General features: G+C 37.5%; 1 protein-coding gene across 2 annotated transcripts in view; it reads right to left on the reverse strand.

Annotated features, from left to right (window-relative positions):
- The window catches only part of epha3 (eph receptor A3), a 105,739-nt gene that overhangs the window by 29,840 nt on the left and 55,899 nt on the right, over nt 1–20,000 (reverse strand). For both annotated transcript variants that reach the window (XM_087803625.1, XM_087803626.1), the window contains exons 5-8: nt 18,666–19,007; nt 8,219–8,343; nt 1,990–2,152; nt 370–475 (exon numbers count right to left, since the gene is read on the reverse strand). In XM_087803625.1, coding sequence (XP_087659751.1) covers nt 370–475; nt 1,990–2,152; nt 8,219–8,343; nt 18,666–19,007 — 736 coding nt within the window. The remainder of the gene's footprint in view (nt 1–369; nt 476–1,989; nt 2,153–8,218; nt 8,344–18,665; nt 19,008–20,000) is intronic.

Genomic DNA, 20,000 nt, shown 5'->3' on the forward strand with positions numbered 1-20,000 from the left:
CCTTCAACTCTGAAGCAGCAGAAGTCAAAGTGATTACGTCTCATTAGCGGATCAACTGCTAGTAAAAGTTCTGTTGGTTTGAATGAAAACAACATGTAGCACAAGTTGTTTATTGTTGGATAAAGAAATACAAATAATATTAAATCTAAAGTATTAAACTTACTTATGTGTCCATTAAATACTTCATTGATACATTTTCAGCAACAATTATGTAATAAATCATTAGTATCATCAATATTTACACATTATATTTAAAACTAGTTTCAGTTATTTGAACTTTAAACTTAAACTTATAATGTTGAGATCAGGTTGAAATGAATAAACAATAAATCAAAATAAATAGCGACTCCTCTAAGGTTGACCTCTGACCTGCCGATGAGGACGTACAGCAGCACCGTCAGCAGGATGATGGCGACGGCAGAAGAGATGGCGATCAGAACCACCTGACTGTTCTCACTGGAGATGGAGAACGCAGCTGAGGACGGAGAGCAACGTTAGCGACCTTACTGTCATGCTAATGTAAACGTTACTGTCATGCTAATTTGATGCTAATGTAAACATTACTGTCATGCTAATGTAAACATTACTGTCATGCTAATGTAAACATTACTGTCATGCTAATGTAATGCTAATGTAAATGTTACTGTCATGCTAATGTAATGCTAATGTAAACGTTACTGTCATGCTAATGTAAACATAACTGTCATGTAAATGTCATGCTAATGTGAAACGTTACTGTCATGCTAATGTAATGCTAATGTAAATGTTACTGTCATGCTAATGTAATGCTAATGTAAACGTTACTGTCATGCTAATGTAAACATAACTGTCATGTAAATGTCATGCTAATGTAAACGTTACTGTCATGCTAATGTAAACATTACTGTCATGCTAATGTAAACATTACTGTCATGCTAATGTAATGCTAATGTAAACATTACTGTCACGCTAATGTAAACATTACTGTCATGTAAATGTCATGCTAATGTAAACGTTACTGTCATGCTAATGTAAACATTACTGTCATGCTAATGTAAACATTACTGTCATGCTAATGTAATGCTAATGTAAACATTACTGTCATGCTAATGTCAACGTTACTGTCATGCTAATGTAAACATTACTGTCATGCTAATGTAATGCTAATGTAAACTTTACTGTCATGCTAATGTCAACGTTACTGTCATGCTAATGTAATGCTAATGTAAACTTTACTGTCATGCTAATGTCAACGTTACTGTCATGCTAATGTAATGCTAATGTAAACTTTACTGTCATGCTAATGTCAACGTTACTGTCAATGTAAATGTCATGCTAATGTAAACAATACTGTCATGCTAATGTAATGCTAATGTAAACGTTACTGTCATGCTAATGTAATGCTAATGTAAACGTTACTGTCATGCTAATGTAAACATTACTGTCATGTAAATGTCATTCTAATGTAAACAATACTGTCATGCTAATGTAATGCTAATGTAAATGTTACTGTCATGCTAATGTAATGCTAATGTAAACGTTACTGTCATGCTAATGTAAACGTTACTGTCATGCTAATGTAAACATTAATGTCATCTAAATGTTACTGTCATGCTAATGTAATGCTAATGTAAACGTTACTGTCATGCTAATGTGAACATTACTGTCATGTAAATGTTACTGTCATGCTAATGTAATGCTAATGTAACGTTACTGTCATGCTAATGTAAACATTACTGTCATGTAAATGTTACTGTCATGCTAATGTAATGCTAATGTAACGTTACTGTCATGCTAATGTAATGCTAATGTAAACGTTACTGTCATGCTAATGTGAACGTTACTGTCATGCTAATGTAAACGTTACTGTGATGCTAATGTGAACGTTACTGTCATGCTAATGTAAACGTTACTGTCATGCTAATGTGTGCTAATGTAAACGTTACTGTCATGTTACTGTCATGCTAATGTCACGCTAATGTCACGCTAATGTCTCGACACAGGACGTACAGTCAGGGCTGGTCTCGAAGTGGAAGCTAGCACTGCTGGCGCCGTAACCCGCCGCCGTTCGCGCTCGGATCTGCAGCAGATACGCCGTGTTGGGCTTCAGTCCGTTGAGAGTCACGTTACATCCTCGAGCTCGAAGGATGGTGTAGCTGATCTCCTGCTCCTCCTGAGAGTCGGAGACAGTGGTTTAGAAACAGCGTCGATCCATTTTGACCAAATGTAATTTAAACAGTATTGTAGCGACTAATCAGCCGCCACTGAATAGATCAGAGTGCAGAAAGGCATCATGGGAGTTCACAGGTTTGTTGTCACCATAAGTAAGGTGTGTGTGTTTGTTAGTGTCGAGTTGTGTTTGTTTATAAATCGAGGCTTAAGAGTCAACGTTCAGTGTTTCAATAACAAAATAATAAAGAAAAGTAAAGATTCATGAAGAAATAGAAGCTCAGTCGTCCTGCAGACACTCAGTGTAGATCTTCAGCCTGTCAATCATTGATCAATGTAACCAACACACACTCACACACATTCACATACACACAGTCACTCACACTAACACTAACACACATACACACACACACTCACACACAAACACACTCACTAACACACACACTCTCTAACACTCTCACTAACAAACTCACACACACACTCTCACACAAACGGACACTCACACACGCACACACACACTCACACACATTCACATACACACAGTCACTCACACTAACACACACACACATTCACACACACTAACTCCCACACACACACACACACACACACACACACTAACTCCCACACACTCACACACACACGCACTAACACACACACTCTCTCACACACACACTCACACACAAACACACTCACTAACACACACACTCTCTCTCTCAGACACACACACTAACACGCACACTCTCTCACACACACACACTCACACACACACACACACACACTCACTAACACACACACACACACACTCACTCACACACTCACACACACACACACACTCACACACTCATTGTTCAGAGCCACACACACACACTCACACACACACACACAGTCACTCACACACACACACACTCACTAACACACACACACACTCTCACACAAACGGACACTCACACACACACTCAGTAACACACACACTCACTAACACACACACTCTCTCACACACTCACACACACACACACACTCACACACACACACACACTCACACACTCATTGTTCAGAGCCACACACACACTCACACACTCATTGTTCAGAGCCACACACACACACTCACACTCACACACACACACACAGTCACTCACACACACACACACTCACTAACACACACACACACTCTCACACACACTCAGTAACACACACACTCACTAACACACACACACACACACACTCACACACACACACACACACACACACACACACACACACACACACACACACACACACACTCACTCACACACACACACACACACACACACACACACTCACTCACACACACACACACACACACACACACACACACACACACACACACACACTCACTCACACACACACACACACACACACACACACACTCACTCACACACACACACACACACACACACACACACACACTCACTCACACACACACACACATACACACTCACACACTCACTCACACACACACACACACACACACACACTCTTGACAACTCTCTCTGCAGATGAATTATCTTCTCTTTACTTTACGACTTTTCTTCCACTGATCTCCTGATAAAACAACTGCAGGATTTATAGACGTTTTATTGAACACATTGTTTCCAGATGTGACTCAGAAGAAAAGAACGAGACGAGCAGCAACTTATGAAAACATGAACTTAAATAGATTTAGGAAAAATCTGAAGTTTCCTGAAATGACTCTGTTTTAGTTCAAGTTATTATTTGAAATAAAAACTTTACTCCTTCATTCATCCCTCGCTCGTGCTTCACGTCAAACTAAACACAAGTTACAACGATGACAACGACAGCAACGATAAAAATGTCAACACAAATAACAACAACGAAAATGTGACTAATAACAGCTAATAACAACCTCGTAATTATGACGACAATGATGACGACAACAAAGTAATTAACAACAATAATAACAACAATAATAACAATAATATAAATAATTACAACTAATAACAACCTCAGCCTTAAAATCACGGATAAAATGATGACAATAAAAATAATTAAACATAAGTTAATAACTAAACAACAACAGCCATAAAGACAACAATAATTGTTGTTGTGTTATCTCAGGGTCAAGATGACCCGAAGCTTGTGTTAACCTCGACCCAGTAGCTACACAAAGGATGAAACTATTACATTTGTTTCCGGGCCTTCGGGTCACCTTGACCCCGAGATAACACAATGGATAATAACAACAATAATAATAAAAATAAACTCAAACAATATCATGAAATAAAAACACAAAATAAAAGAGAATTTAATGAACATTTAAATAATAACAGCAACGATAATAAAAACGTAATTAATTATAACAAGTCTTACAATAGAATCTATTGAAGAAACAACATGACGATCAAGTTAACTCATTAACACATTAACCACCGAGTAAAGAGTTAACTCTTAATAATAATAACTAATAACAATAATAACTAATAACAATAATAACTAATAACAATAATAAGAGTTGATTTAGTGAAGGACGAACAAGAGAAACAACGTCTGCGCTCGTCAAAGACGTCTCTGAGCCTCAGGAATCAGCTTTTATGAGGCAGTTACTCACACACTCATTGTTCAGAGCCACACACACACACACACGCACACACACGCACACACACACGCACACACACACCCCCACACGCACACACACACTCACACAAACCTCACACTCATTACCAGCATCAGAGCTCCGAGGTAACAGATACATCTCGACTCTTCATCCTCCATAAATCCTCTGACGACGCACAACGGCGTGTGAGCCGCGGAAAATCACACACAGGTGTGCGTGACACAAGGTCCCAGTGTGAGTGTGTAACAGCCAGAGCTGCGTGATTATGGGATGTTCACCGATGCATGCGTGCCATTGTGTGTGTGTTACTGACCCCGTTTACAGCCTCGCACTCGACAATCCAAACAAAGCTGTCGCAGATTACAGCTTCTACCGCACAACTGTGTACACAACTATGTACACAATGATCTATACAACCATGTACACATCTATCGACACAAATGTGTACACGACTATGCACACAACTATCGCGGAATTATCTAAACAACTATGTACATAATAGTTTACACAGATAGCTAAACAAATTGTACACGACTATCGACACACTTATCCATACAACTATGTACACAACTATGTACACAACTATGTACACAACTACTGACACAACTGTACACAAAACTATCTTTAAACAGCATTGACGGAAACACTTAAATGAGCTCAGTGAGACAGGAAGTGACATCATCGATCTGGAACTAAATAGCAAAGACGGTAGTGGTTGAAATGTGTAGTTGTGTAGTTGTGTAGTTGTGTAGTTGTGTAGTTGGCTGATGTAATAAACACTCTTTAGGTTTCATTTGGTAAATTGATGATATTTAAAGACTAAAAATAAAACATCAGTGACTTTATGTTGCACCAACAAACAACCAGGTGAATAATTAGTGATGATTATTGAGTAATTATTGAATAATAAGTGATGATTATTGAATAATTAGTGATGATTATTGAATAATTATTGAATAATTAGTGATTATTATTGAATAATTAGGGATGATTATTGAATAATTATTGATGCTTATTGAATAATTATTGAATAATTAGTGATGATTATTGAATAATTAGTGACGTTTATTGAATAATTAGTGATGATTATTGAATAATTATTGATGCTTATTGAATAATTATTGAATAATTAGTGATGATTATTGAATAATTAGTGACATTTATTGAATAATTATTGAATAATTAGTGATGATTATTGAATAATTAGTGACATTTATTGAATAATTATTGAATAATTAGTGATGATTATTGAATAATTAGTGACGTTTATTGAATAATTAGTGATTTCTTCTTCTTCTTCTTCCACATGTTTCTTCAATGATTCACTTCCTGGAGTTCGAGAGATTCTCCGCCGTCGACGACTAGAATCTTATTTTAGTTTTTTATTTCAGGCTCTCGTGGACGAGGCTCGAGTGTCTTTGACCTGTTTTTCTCTGCATCTGATGTTTCCTCACAGATCCCATGAAACCACAAACCAACTCTGACTTTAGTCATTGAGTTTCTGCTGCTGAAAGCTTTCAATGACAGACGCCATCGTTCGACTTGATCTTCAAACAGTTACGACTGAAGTTTATCTGTTGATGTGATGCTTCAGCAGGAAACGAGTGATAAAAGTAAAGTCAATCAACGAAAAACATTAAAATGACTTTTAATTCCAAACAGAGTTGATAAAAGAAGAAAATCTTAACATTCAATGATTGAATTTAACATTTCAAACGTTTTATAATTCAATTTTGAAGATAAATTGTGGTTTTAAATCAGGAAATTTAACATTATTTTGACATCAAAGGTTTTTTCTGTTGAAATCAAATATTTTCTAATATTGTTCATATTCTAGTTCCAATGATTTAACATTTTCATTTAGACTTCAATATAAAGTGTTGGTAGGAAAGCGACAGCAGACCAAAGCAACAGAGCATGATGGGCTGAAAGTATCTCTGAGTTGTGAGACGTTGACGAGACGAGATATCGGACGATAACAAGATGTTGATTAAAAGCATGGATGTCGAGGCGACACACGAGGTCAGAGTCACGGGTCGTCAGGAAATGAAGACACGATCACGACAACGATAACATCCTTCCATTAAACTGTCCTTGTTGGAAAATAAACACACAAGGTTTGGATGAAACATCTTCATCTGCTGATCGACTGCTCTGGTCTGATCACGACACAGCAGTTTGACATTGACTTGTTTGATTTAAGTTCTTTTCAAAACGTCATTTATAAATATATATATACACAATATATATCTTTATAAATATATATATACACAATATATATATTTATAAATATATATATACACAATATATATATTTATAAATATATATATACACAATATATATATATTTATAAATATATATATATACACAATATATATCTTTATAAATATATATATATACACAATATATATCTTTATAAATATATATATACACAATATATATATATATATATTTATAAATATATATATACACAATATATATATATAAATATAAATATACACAATATATATCTTTATAAATATATATATACACAATATATATATTTATAAATATATATATACACAATATATATCTTTATACATATATATATACACAATATATATATATTTATAAATATATATATATACACAATATATATCTTTATAAATATATATATATACACAATAAATATCTTTATAAATATATATATACACAATATATATCTTTATACATATATATATACACAATATATATATTAATAAATATATATATACACAATATATATATCTTTATAAATATATATATATATGTACACAATATATATATTTATAAATATATATATACACAATATATATCTTTATAAATATATATATACACAATATATATCTTTATATCTTTTTAACATATATACCACTTGAATGACTGAAGACATCGATGTACTTTTACATGTTTTTCTCATTCATTTAAATTTTTTAATATAATAACAACAATAATAATAATTATAATAATAATAATAATAATTATAATATAATAACAAACATCATATTTAGCGCTTTTTTGTGACGCACAAAGACGCCTGACATTAAGAAGAACAAACTATTATGTGTGTAGTTAGTTTGTTCTCCTCGTGTTGTGTTGGTTTACTCCGGACACTCCGGTTTCCTCCCAGAAACATACAGCGGTCGATGGAGAACTTGTGTGTAGGTGTGTGTGTGAATGGTTGTGTGTGTTTGTGTGTCCTGAGACAGACTGGCGTCCTGTCCAGGGTGTCCCCTGCCTTTCTCCCATAGAACCTGGGACAGACTCCAGTCTCCCTGCGACCCTCATAAGGACAAAGTGTCACGGAAAAAGTAAGGGAATGAATAAATTAAAGATAAATATCTTCTTCACATTTGTTGGTTCTCCTCATTTTTAAACGACCAATAGAATCTAAAGACACAAGTCATGTGATGCTGTGACATTACAAACACAAACACAAACCTTCTCGTAGTACTTGATCTCGTAGTCCAGGATGATGCCGTTGGGTCGCTCGGGTTCGTGCCAGGACAGAGACACACTGTTACGAGACGTCTTCTCCTTCTTGACTTGAGACACTTGAGACGGAGCTGTTGAACAAACACAGAGACACTGAAGACATGTTGAACAAACACAGAGACGCTGAAGACATGTTGAACAAACACAGAGACGCTGAAGACATGTTGAACAAACACAGAGACGCTGAAGACATGTTGAACAAACACAGAGACGCTGAAGACATGTTGAACAAACACAGAGACGCTGAAGACATGTTGAACAAACACAGAGACACTGAAGACATGTTGAACAAACACAGAGACGCTGAAGACATGTTGAACAAACACAGAGACGCTGAAGACATGTTGAACAAACACAGAGACACTGAAGACATGTTGAACAAACACAGAGACGCTGAAGACATGTTGAACAAACACAGAGACACTGAAGACATGTTGAACAAACACAGAGACACTGAAGACATGTTGAACAAACACAGAGACGCTGAAGACATGTTGAACAAACACAGAGACGCTGAAGACATGTTGAACAAACACAGAGACACTGAAGACATGTTGAACAAACACAGAGACGCTGAAGACATGTTGAACAAACACAGAGACGCTGAAGACATGTTGAACAAACACAGAGACACTGAAGACATGTTGAACAAACACAGAGACGCTGAAGACATGTTGAACAAACACAGAGACGCTGAAGACATGTTGAACAAACACAGAGACACTGAAGACATGTTGAACAAACACAGAGACACTGAAGACATGTTGAACAAACACAGAGACGCTGAAGACATGTTGAACAAACACAGAGACACTGAAGACATGTTGAACAAACACAGAGACGCTGAAGACATGTTGAACAAACACAGAGACGCTGAAGACATGTTGAACAAACACAGAGACGCTGAAGACATGTTGAACAAACACAGAGACACTGAAGACATGTTGAACAAACACAGAGACACTGAAGACATGTTGAACAAACACAGAGACACTGAAGACATGTTGAACAAACACAGAGACGCTGAAGACATGTTGAACAAACACAGAGACGCTGAAGACATGTTGAACAAACACAGAGACACTGAAGACATGTTGAACAAACACAGAGACGCTGAAGACATGTTGAACAAACACAGAGACGCTGAAGACATGTTGAACAAACACAGAGACACTGAAGACATGTTGAACAAACACAGAGACACTGAAGACATGTTGAACAAACACAGAGACGCTGAAGACATGTTGAACAAACACAGAGACGCTGAAGACATGTTGAACAAACACAGAGACGCTGAAGACATGTTGAACAAACACAGAGACACTGAAGACATGTTGAACAAACACAGAGACGCTGAAGACATGTTGAACAAACACAGAGACGCTGAAGACATGTTGAACAAACACAGAGACACTGAAGACATGTTGAACAAACACAGAGACACTGAAGACATGTTGAACAAACACAGAGACACTGAAGACATGTTGAACAAACACAGAGACGCTGAAGACATGTTGAACAAACACAGAGACGCTGAAGACATGTTGAACAAACACAGAGACGCTGAAGACATGTTGAACAAACACAGAGACGCTGAAGACATGTTGAACAAACACAGAGACACTGAAGACATGTTGAACAAACACAGAGACACTGAAGACATGTTGAACAAACACAGAGACGCTGAAGACATGTTGAACAAACACAGAGACACTGAAGACATGTTGAACAAACACAAAGACACTGAAGACATGTTGAACAAACACAGAGACGCTGAAGACATGTTGAACAAACACAAAGACGCTGAAGACATGTTGAACAAACACAGAGACGCTGAAGACATGTTGAACAAACACAGAGACACTGAAGACATGTTGAACAAACACAGAGACGCTGAAGACATGTTGAACAAACACAGAGACACTGAAGACATGTTGAACAAACACAAAGACACTGAAGACATGTTGAACAAACACAGAGACGCTGAAGACATGTTGAACAAACACAGAGACACTGAAGACATGTTGAACAAACACAAAGACGCTGAAGACATGTTGAACAAACACAAAGACACTGAAGACATGTTGAACAAACACAGAGACGCTGAAGACATGTTGAACAAACACAGAGACGCTGAAGACATGTTGAACAAACACAAAGACGCTGAAGACATGTTGAACAAACACAGAGACGCTGAAGACATGTTGAACAAACACAGAGACACTGAAGACATGTTGAACAAACACAGAGACACTGAAGACATGTTGAACAAACACAGAGACGCTGAAGACATGTTGAACAAACACAGAGACGCTGAAGACATGTTGAACAAACACAGAGACGCTGAAGACATGTTGAACAAACACAGAGACGCTGAAGACATGTTGAACAAACACAGAGACGCTGAAGACATGTTGAACAAACACAGAGACGCTGAAGACATGTTGAACAAACACAAAGACGCTGAAGACATGTTGAACAAACACAGAGACGCTGAAGACATGTTGAACAAACACAGAGACACTGAAGACATGTTGAACAAACACAGAGACGCTGAAGACATGTTGAACAAACACAGAGACACTGAAGACATGTTGAACAAACACAAAGACACTGAAGACATGTTGAACAAACACAGAGACGCTGAAGACATGTTGAACAAACACAGAGACACTGAAGACATGTTGAACAAACACAAAGACGCTGAAGACATGTTGAACAAACACAAAGACACTGAAGACATGTTGAACAAACACAGAGACGCTGAAGACATGTTGAACAAACACAGAGACGCTGAAGACATGTTGAACAAACACAAAGACGCTGAAGACATGTTGAACAAACACAGAGACGCTGAAGACATGTTGAACAAACACAGAGACACTGAAGACATGTTGAACAAACACAGAGACGCTGAAGACATGTTGAACAAACACAGAGACGCTGAAGACATGTTGAACAAACACAGAGACGCTGAAGACATGTTGAACAAACACAGAGACACTGAAGACATGTTGAACAAACACAGAGACGCTGAAGACATGTTGAACAAACACAGAGACGCTGAAGACATGTTGAACAAACACAAAGACGCTGAAGACATGTTGAACAAACACAGAGACACTGAAGACATGTTGAACAAACACAGAGACACTGAAGACATGTTGAACAAACACAGAGACGCTGAAGACATGTTGAACAAACACAGAGACGCTGAAGACATGTTGAACAAACACAAAGACGCTGAAGACATGTTGAACAAACACAAAGACGCTGAAGACATGTTTCTGGTGTGTTTTTTTTGTGTTTTTTATGTGTTTCTGGTGTTCAGTGTTGCTGCGACAGAACCTGAGAACAATTACATCATGTATGTAAACAGAGCGTCAGGCTTTAGGTATTTATCTCTTCTTCTCTCTCTCTTCTCTCTCTTCTTCTCTCTCTCTTCTCTCTCTTCTTCCTCCCCCTCTCCTCCTCCTCTCTTCCCTCGTTCCTGCTCTTTAATTCCCTGCGACTCTCACTTTATTGGACCACAGGAAGCAACACGTCCTTCATATGTTCAGACTCTGATCCGAGCGAAAGTTTCTCTTTGTCGACACGTCTGTTATTTTCTCTGCTCACACAGGAAGTTTGGATCCAGATGCAGAGACTCTGCTTCCCTCCCTGTGGTCGAGAGAGCGATGCTGACTTCTTTTATTGGCTGCTTCATGACGCTGATGATTTAGTGCGTCTGAGCTGCTCAGTGGCTTCGACTTCCTCGTCTCAATCTCTTCGTGTCTCTTCTGCTCTTCCTGCGAGTCGTCAACCAATTAATCTGCTGCCGGTCTGTGTTTCTGCTGCTGTCAGTGCTGAAGAAATAACGCCGAGTCGACGAATCAAGTCCTAAATCCTGCCTGTCATCCTCTCTCAGTGTTGTCCAAGATCCTTGAAGTGTTTTCAAGAGTGTGTTCAAGATACAAGTATACGATGTATAGTGATAGTGTAGTAACAAGTATATATGTGTAGTATTGCCCAGTACTTGACTCTGGTGTTGTGATAGTGTAGTAACAAGTATATATATGTAGTATTGTCCAGTACTTGACTCTGGTGTTGTGATAGTGTAGTAACAAGTATATATGTGTAGTATTGTCCAGTACTTGACTCTGGTGTTGTGATAGTGTAGTAACAAGTATATATGTGTAGTATTGTCCAGTACTTGACTCTGGTGTTGTGATAGTGTAGTAACAAGTATATATGTGTAGTATTGTCCAGTACTTGACTCTGGTGTTGTGATAGTGTAGTAACAAGGATATATGTGTAGTATTGTCCAGTACTTGACTCTGGTGTTGTGATAGTGTAGTAACAAGTATATATGTGTAGTATTGTCCAGTACTTGACTCTGGTGTTGTGATAGTGTAGTAACAAGTATATATGTGTAGTATTGTCCAGTACTTGACTCTGGTGTTGTGATAGTGTAGTAACAAGTATATATGTGTAGTATTGTCCAGTACTTGACTCTGGTGTTGTGATAGTGTAGTAACAAGTATATATGTGTAGTATTGTCCAGTACTTGACTCTGGTGTTGTGATAGTGTAGTAACAAGTATATATATGTAGTATTGTCCAGTACTTGACTCTGGTGTTGTGATAGTGTAGTAACAAGTATATATGTGTAGTATTGTCCAGTACTTGACTCTGGTGTTGTGATAGTGTAGTAACAAGTATACATGTGTAGTATTGTCCAGTACTTGACTCTGGTGTTGTGATAGTGTAGTAACAAGGATATATGTGTAGTATTGTCCAGTACTTGACTCTGGTGTTGTGATAGTGTAGTAACAAGGATATATGTGTAGTATTGTCCAGTACTTGACTCTGGTGTTGTGATAGTGTAGTAACAAGGATATATGTGTAGTATTGTCCAGTACTTGACTCTGGTGTTGTGATAGTGTAGTAACAAGTATACATGTGTAGTATTGTCCAGTACTTGACTCTGGTGTTGTGATAGTGTAGTAACAAGGATATATGTGTAGTATTGTCCAGTACTTGACTCTGGTGTTGTGATAGTGTAGTAACAAGTATATATGTGTAGTATTGTCCAGTACTTGACTCTGGTGTTGTGATAGTGTAGTAACAAGTATATATGTGTAGTATTGTCCAGTACTTGACTCTGGTGTTGTGATAGTGTAGTAACAAGGATATATGTGTAGTATTGTCCAGTACTTGACTCTGGTGTTGTGATAGTGTAGTAACAAGTATATATGTGTAGTATTGTCCAGTACTTGACTCTGGTGTTGTGATAGTGTAGCAACAAGTATATATGTGTAGTATTGTCCAGTACTTGACTCTGGTGTTGTGATAGTGTAGTAACAAGTATACATGTGTAGTATTGTCCAGTAATAGACTCTGGTGTTGTGATAGTGTAGTAACAAGTATATATGTGCAGTATTGTCCAGTACTTGACTCTGGTGTTGTGATAGTGTAGTAACAAGTATATATGTGTAGTATTGTCCAGTACTTGACTCTGGGGTTGTGATAGTGTAGTAACAAGTATATATGTGTAGTATTGTCCAGTACTTGACTCTGGTGTTGTGATAGTGTAGTAACAACAGTCATAACAACAGTCATAACAACAGTCATAACAACAGTCAAAACAACAGTCATAACAACAATCACGACAACACCCATGACAACAGTAACAACAACAGTCGTAACAACAGTAACGACAACAGTCACAATAACGGACGTAACAACAGTCACAACAGTCACAACAATAGTCGTAACAACATTCATAACAGCAGTAACGACAACAGTTCTAACAGCAGTCATAACATCAGTTGTGATAGTGTAGTAACAAGGATATATGTGTAGTATTGTCCAGTACTTGACTTGTGATAGTGTCGTAACAACAGTCGTGACAACAGTTACGAAAAAACTCATGACAACAGTCGTAACAAAAGGTGTAACAACAGTTGTTACATCAGTCATAACAGTCATAACAACAGTCATAACAACAGTCATAACAGCAGTCACGACAACAGTCATAACAGTACTAACAGTCACAACAACACCCATGACAACAGTCACAACAACAGTCGTAACAACATTCATTAAAACAGTCACAACAACAGTCGTAACAACATTCATAACAACAGTCACGCCAACAGTCACAACAAAAGTTCTGACAACAGTCGCAACAACAGTTTTGACAACAGTTCTGACAACAGTCGCAACAACATTCATAACAATAGTTATAACAACAGTCACGACAACAGTCATAACAACATTCATAACAACAGTTATAACAACAGTCACGACAACAACCATGACAACACACATAACAACAGTCATGACAACAGTCGTAACAACATTCATTAAAACAGTCACAATAACAGTCGTAACAACATTCATTAAAACAGTCACAACAACAGTCGTAACAACATTCATTAAAACAGTCACAACAACATTCGTAACAACATTCATAACAACAGTCACGCCAACAGTTCTGACAACAGTCGCAACAACAGTTTTGACAACAGTTTTGACAACAGTCGCAACAACATTCATAACAATAGTTATAACAACAGTCACGACAACAGTCGTAACAACATTCATTAAAACAGTCACAACAACAGTCGTAACAACATTCATAACAACAGTCACGCCAACAGTCACAACAACAGTTCTGACAACAGTCGCAACAACAGTCGCAACAACATTCATAACAATAGTTATAACAACAGTCACGACAACAGTCGTAACAACATGCATAACAACAGTCACAACAACAACCATGACAACAGTCATAAAAACAGTCATAACAGTGGTAACAACACCTATGACAACAGTCATAACAACAGTCACGACAGCAGTCATAACGACAGTCATAACAGTGGTAACAAAACCCATGACAACAGTCATAACAACAGTCAGAACAACAGTCATAACAACAGTCACGACAACATTCATAACAGTCATAACAACAGTCAGAACAACAGTCATAACAACAGTCACGACAACATTCATAACAGTCAGAACAACAGTCAGAACAACAGTCATAACAACAGTCACGACAACATTCATAACAGTCATAACAACAGTCATAACAACAAGCAGATAAGAAAGACACAGCTTCGTCTCCTGACAGGACTTTGGCTCTGCGAGGGCGAGACTTAATCTTTTAACAGCTTTGGCATCTGAGTGTGTTTTCATGTCTGTGTGAACGACTCCGTCTCTGACAACGTAATCCTGGGGCAGTGATGGAGAGATGCAGCTGCAGACGCTTGTTGAGACGCTCAAGAGGCTGTCGGTTCAACGCCGGGCGTCACTGCCTCAGCTTCACTGCCTCAGCTTCACACTCCTGTCTCCATGATGGAGTCAGAATGCTGGAGTTAATTGAATAACTCAAGTCAATAATAAATACATGGACTCATTTAATCGTTTCATCTTTAAATATTCTCATCCAATCATTGAAAAATACATTTTCTGAAGTCAATATTACTTGATTTGTAGCTATTTAAATGCAATATATTTATATATATATATATATATTGTTGGTATAATAATGACACCTATTCTCTTGCATTTTGAAAACAATAATATTTGTAATTCGATTGTTTACAAAAGGTTTCAACCTTTAAATAAACAAATTATTGAATTACATTATTCAATAAAAAGTAATATTTACAGATAGAAATAGTTGTTTTTGTAATTATTACAAATAAAAAATCAATGCTTCAAAAAAACATTTAAATGAATAGAAAATGAACATTTTCATCATTAAACAAGTTCTCTTTAAGGTAAACTGTGAGGAACCAGAGATGATCTGATGTAGATTCACATCCATCCGTACAAAGATACAAGAAACACTTTAATTGAACTCAAGCTGATGCTGTGAGATCAGAGCTTCTTAGAGTCAACGTTCGTGGAGAATCTCTGACCTTCTGGAACCTTCTGCTGAAGAACGAGGCGACACATTGAGCAGGAGCTGAGGATGGCTGAGGTTTGGCACCTTCTACTCCGGCCCAGAATCTAACCCTGGAATGTGAAACTGTTTCCTTCTCCTCGTATCCAGAGACACGTTTATGCCGAGGATTTATGGGCTTCAGCGGCTCATCTTAAAGTTAAGTGGCTCACAGAAGAAACTTATTTGAGAAGTTATTTTGGCGAAGAATAAATCGAGTCTTTAAGTCACAGCAGTCGAGAGAACTTGTGAATGAACCCTTGAGCAAAACACGTTTAATACGTGAGATCAGTTCAGAGCTGCTGCCTGAACACACAACCTCAGGGTCGCAGGGGCAAGCACCCGGAGCACAGAGGTCCAGAGACCTCTTCTCTTCAACATGTTACTGCACTACTACACAATACTACACTTATATACTTGTTACTACACTATCACAACACCAGAGTCAAGTACTGGACAATACTACACATATATACTTGTTACTACACTATCACAACACCAGAGTCAAGTACTGGACAATACTACACATATATACTTGTTACTACACTATCACAACACCAGAGTCAAGTACTGGACAATACTACACATATATACTTGTTACTACACTATCACAACACCAGAGTCAAGTACTGGACAATACTACACATATATACTTGTTACTACACTATAACAACACCAGAGTCAAGTACTGGACAATACTACACATAAATACTTGTTACTACACTATCACAACACCAGAGTCAAGTACTGGACAATACTACACATATATACTTGTTACTACACTATAACAACACCAGAGTCAAGTACTGGACAATACTACACATAAATACTTGTTACTACACTATCACAACACCAGAGTCAAGTATTGGACAATACTACACATAAATACTTGTTACTACACTATCACAACACCAGAGTCAAGTATTGGACAATAGTACACATATATACTTGTTACTACACTATCACAACATCAGAGTCAAGTACTGGACAATACTACACATATATACTTGTTACTACACTATCACAACACCAGAGTCAAGTACTGGACAATACTACACATATATACTTGTTTCTACACTATCACAACACAAGAGTCAAGTACTGGACAATACTACACATATATGCTTGTTACTACACTATCACAACACCAGAGTCAAGTACTGGACAATACTACATATATATACTTGTTACTACACTATCATAACACCAGAGTCAAGTACTGGACAATAATACACATATATAATTGTTACTACACTATCACAACATCAGAGTCAAGTACTGGACAATACTACATATATATACTTGTTACTACACTATCACAACACCAGAGTCAAGTACTGGACAATACTACACATATATACTTGTTACTTCACTATCACAACACCAGAGTCAAGTACTGGACAATACTACACATATATACTTGTTACTACACTATCACAACACCAGAGTCAAGTACTGGACAATACTACACATATATACTTGTTACTACACTATCACAACACCAGAGTCAAGTACTGGACAATACTACACATATATACTTGTTACTACACTATCACAACATCAGAGTCAAGTACTGGACAATACTACACATATATACTTGTTACTACACTATCACAACTTCAGAGTCAAGTACTGGACAATACTACACATATATACTTGTTACTTCACTATCACAACACCAGAGTCAAGTACTGGACAATACTACACATATATACTTGTTACTACACTATCACAACACCAGAGTCAAGTACTGGACAATACTACACATATATACTTGTTACTACACTATCACAACACCAGAGTCAAGTACTGGACAATACTACACATATATACTTGTTACTACACTATCACAACATCAGAGTCAAGTACTGGACAATACTACACATATATACTTGTTACTACACTATCACAACACCAGAGTCAAGTACTGGACAATACTACACATATGTACTTGTTACTACACTATCACAACACCAGAGTCAAGTACTGGACAATACTACACATATATACTTGTTACTACACAATCACAACACCAGAGTCAAGTACTGGACAATACTACACATATATACTTGTTACTACACTATCACAACACCAGAGTCAAGTACTGGACAATACTACACATATATACTTGTTACTACACTATCACAACACCAGAGTCAAGTACTGGACAATACTACACATATATACTTGTTACTACACTATCACAACACCAGAGTCAAGTACTGGACAATACTACACATATATACTTGTTACTACACTATCACAACACCAGAGTCAAGTACTGGACAATACTACACATATATCCTTGTTACTACACTATCACAACACCAGAGTCAAGTACTGGACAATACTACACATATATACTTGTTACTACACTATCACAACACCAGAGTCAAGTACTGAACAATACTACACATATATCCTTGTTACTACAGTATTACTATGGTGTGTTACTCACCGGCCTGGTTGGTAGTGATGGTCACCGCCGTGAACTGCCTCATCTTGGGAGCGAAGGAAGAGACTCCGTTCTGAGCCTCGACCTCGAAGGTGTAGTTGGTATGAGCGAGTAAATCTCCGACGGTCACCGTCGTGTTCTGCAGACCCGAGGATCTCGGGAAGAAGCGAACGTTGCTCCTGCAGGCCTCGCAGCGCTGAGCGCCGGCCGCGGCCCGGCAGCGCCTGCAGACCACGTTGAAGGTCAGATCCCGGCGTCCGCCCGAGTCCTCGGGCCAGATCCAGTCCAGGATCACCGAGGTCTCGTTGATGGACGAGATCACGTTCCGGGGCGGAGAAGGAGGACCTGGAGGAGCGAGAGGAGACTTCAAGAGTTTATCTTCAGAACACTTTCAAATGGAAACCTTTGAATTTTTATTGGAATATTTTTTATTCTTTACTGAATATTTGAATTAAATCATTTCTATATTCAAAGGTTTTTTCTTTATAATGATTAAATTATATATATTTAAATAATTTTAAATATCTTTTTTTTTTACACATATGGGTTTAATATAATTTCAAAATACAATATTTTTTAATAATAAATATTAATGTTGTTATAATAGAGTCTCCAGACTAAACCACTTTCAGCCAATCACGTGACGATCAGATGATCACATGACACATAGACGATCCATAGCTCGGTGCTCTGTTAGTCTTGTCTGCTGATCAAATCCTGTGTATTTTGATCAACATTCAAATGAATTAAAAGTTATTTTATAAAACAATAATTAAAATGTACCAACATTCTTATTATTCTCTGTTAACCTTGAAGCTCTAAAATAAACGTCTCTGGATCAGAGTTGAGATGTTCAGAGAAGATCAAAGTCCTGAAGCTCTCGACCCAGGAAGCAGCAACTACACAACTTTACACAACTATACACAACTTTACACAATATACACAATATACACAACTCTGTACAAACGTGTGGTTCATTGAGACATTTCTCCAGTCGTGTGAGATCCTGGTCGTTCCTCATGAGAACTTCTCTTCTGAGGAGCAGGAATGTGAGGATTTATGACGTGCAGTCGTTTCCATGAAGCTCCTCAGGAGGAGGTGATGAAGACTCTGGGCTCTGCGACCTCGACTGACCTTCACGTTTATATCCAACATTTTTTCCACGTTAGAAAGTGTTTTTCACGACGTGGTTAATATGGACGAGTCAGACCTTCTGATCTGCTGTGAAGACCAGGATGACACCTGATCTTTGTTTGTTTGTTTGTTTGTTTGTTTGTTTGTTGAAACTTGAATAATGAGGTCATTTGAAGGATTTGACCCTAAAGAAAAAAGTCAAAA

Source organism: Callionymus lyra, chromosome 12 (assembly GCF_982586985.1).
Source record: "Callionymus lyra chromosome 12, fCalLyr1.hap1.1, whole genome shotgun sequence".
Taxonomy (NCBI): Eukaryota; Metazoa; Chordata; class Actinopteri; order Syngnathiformes; family Callionymidae; genus Callionymus; species Callionymus lyra.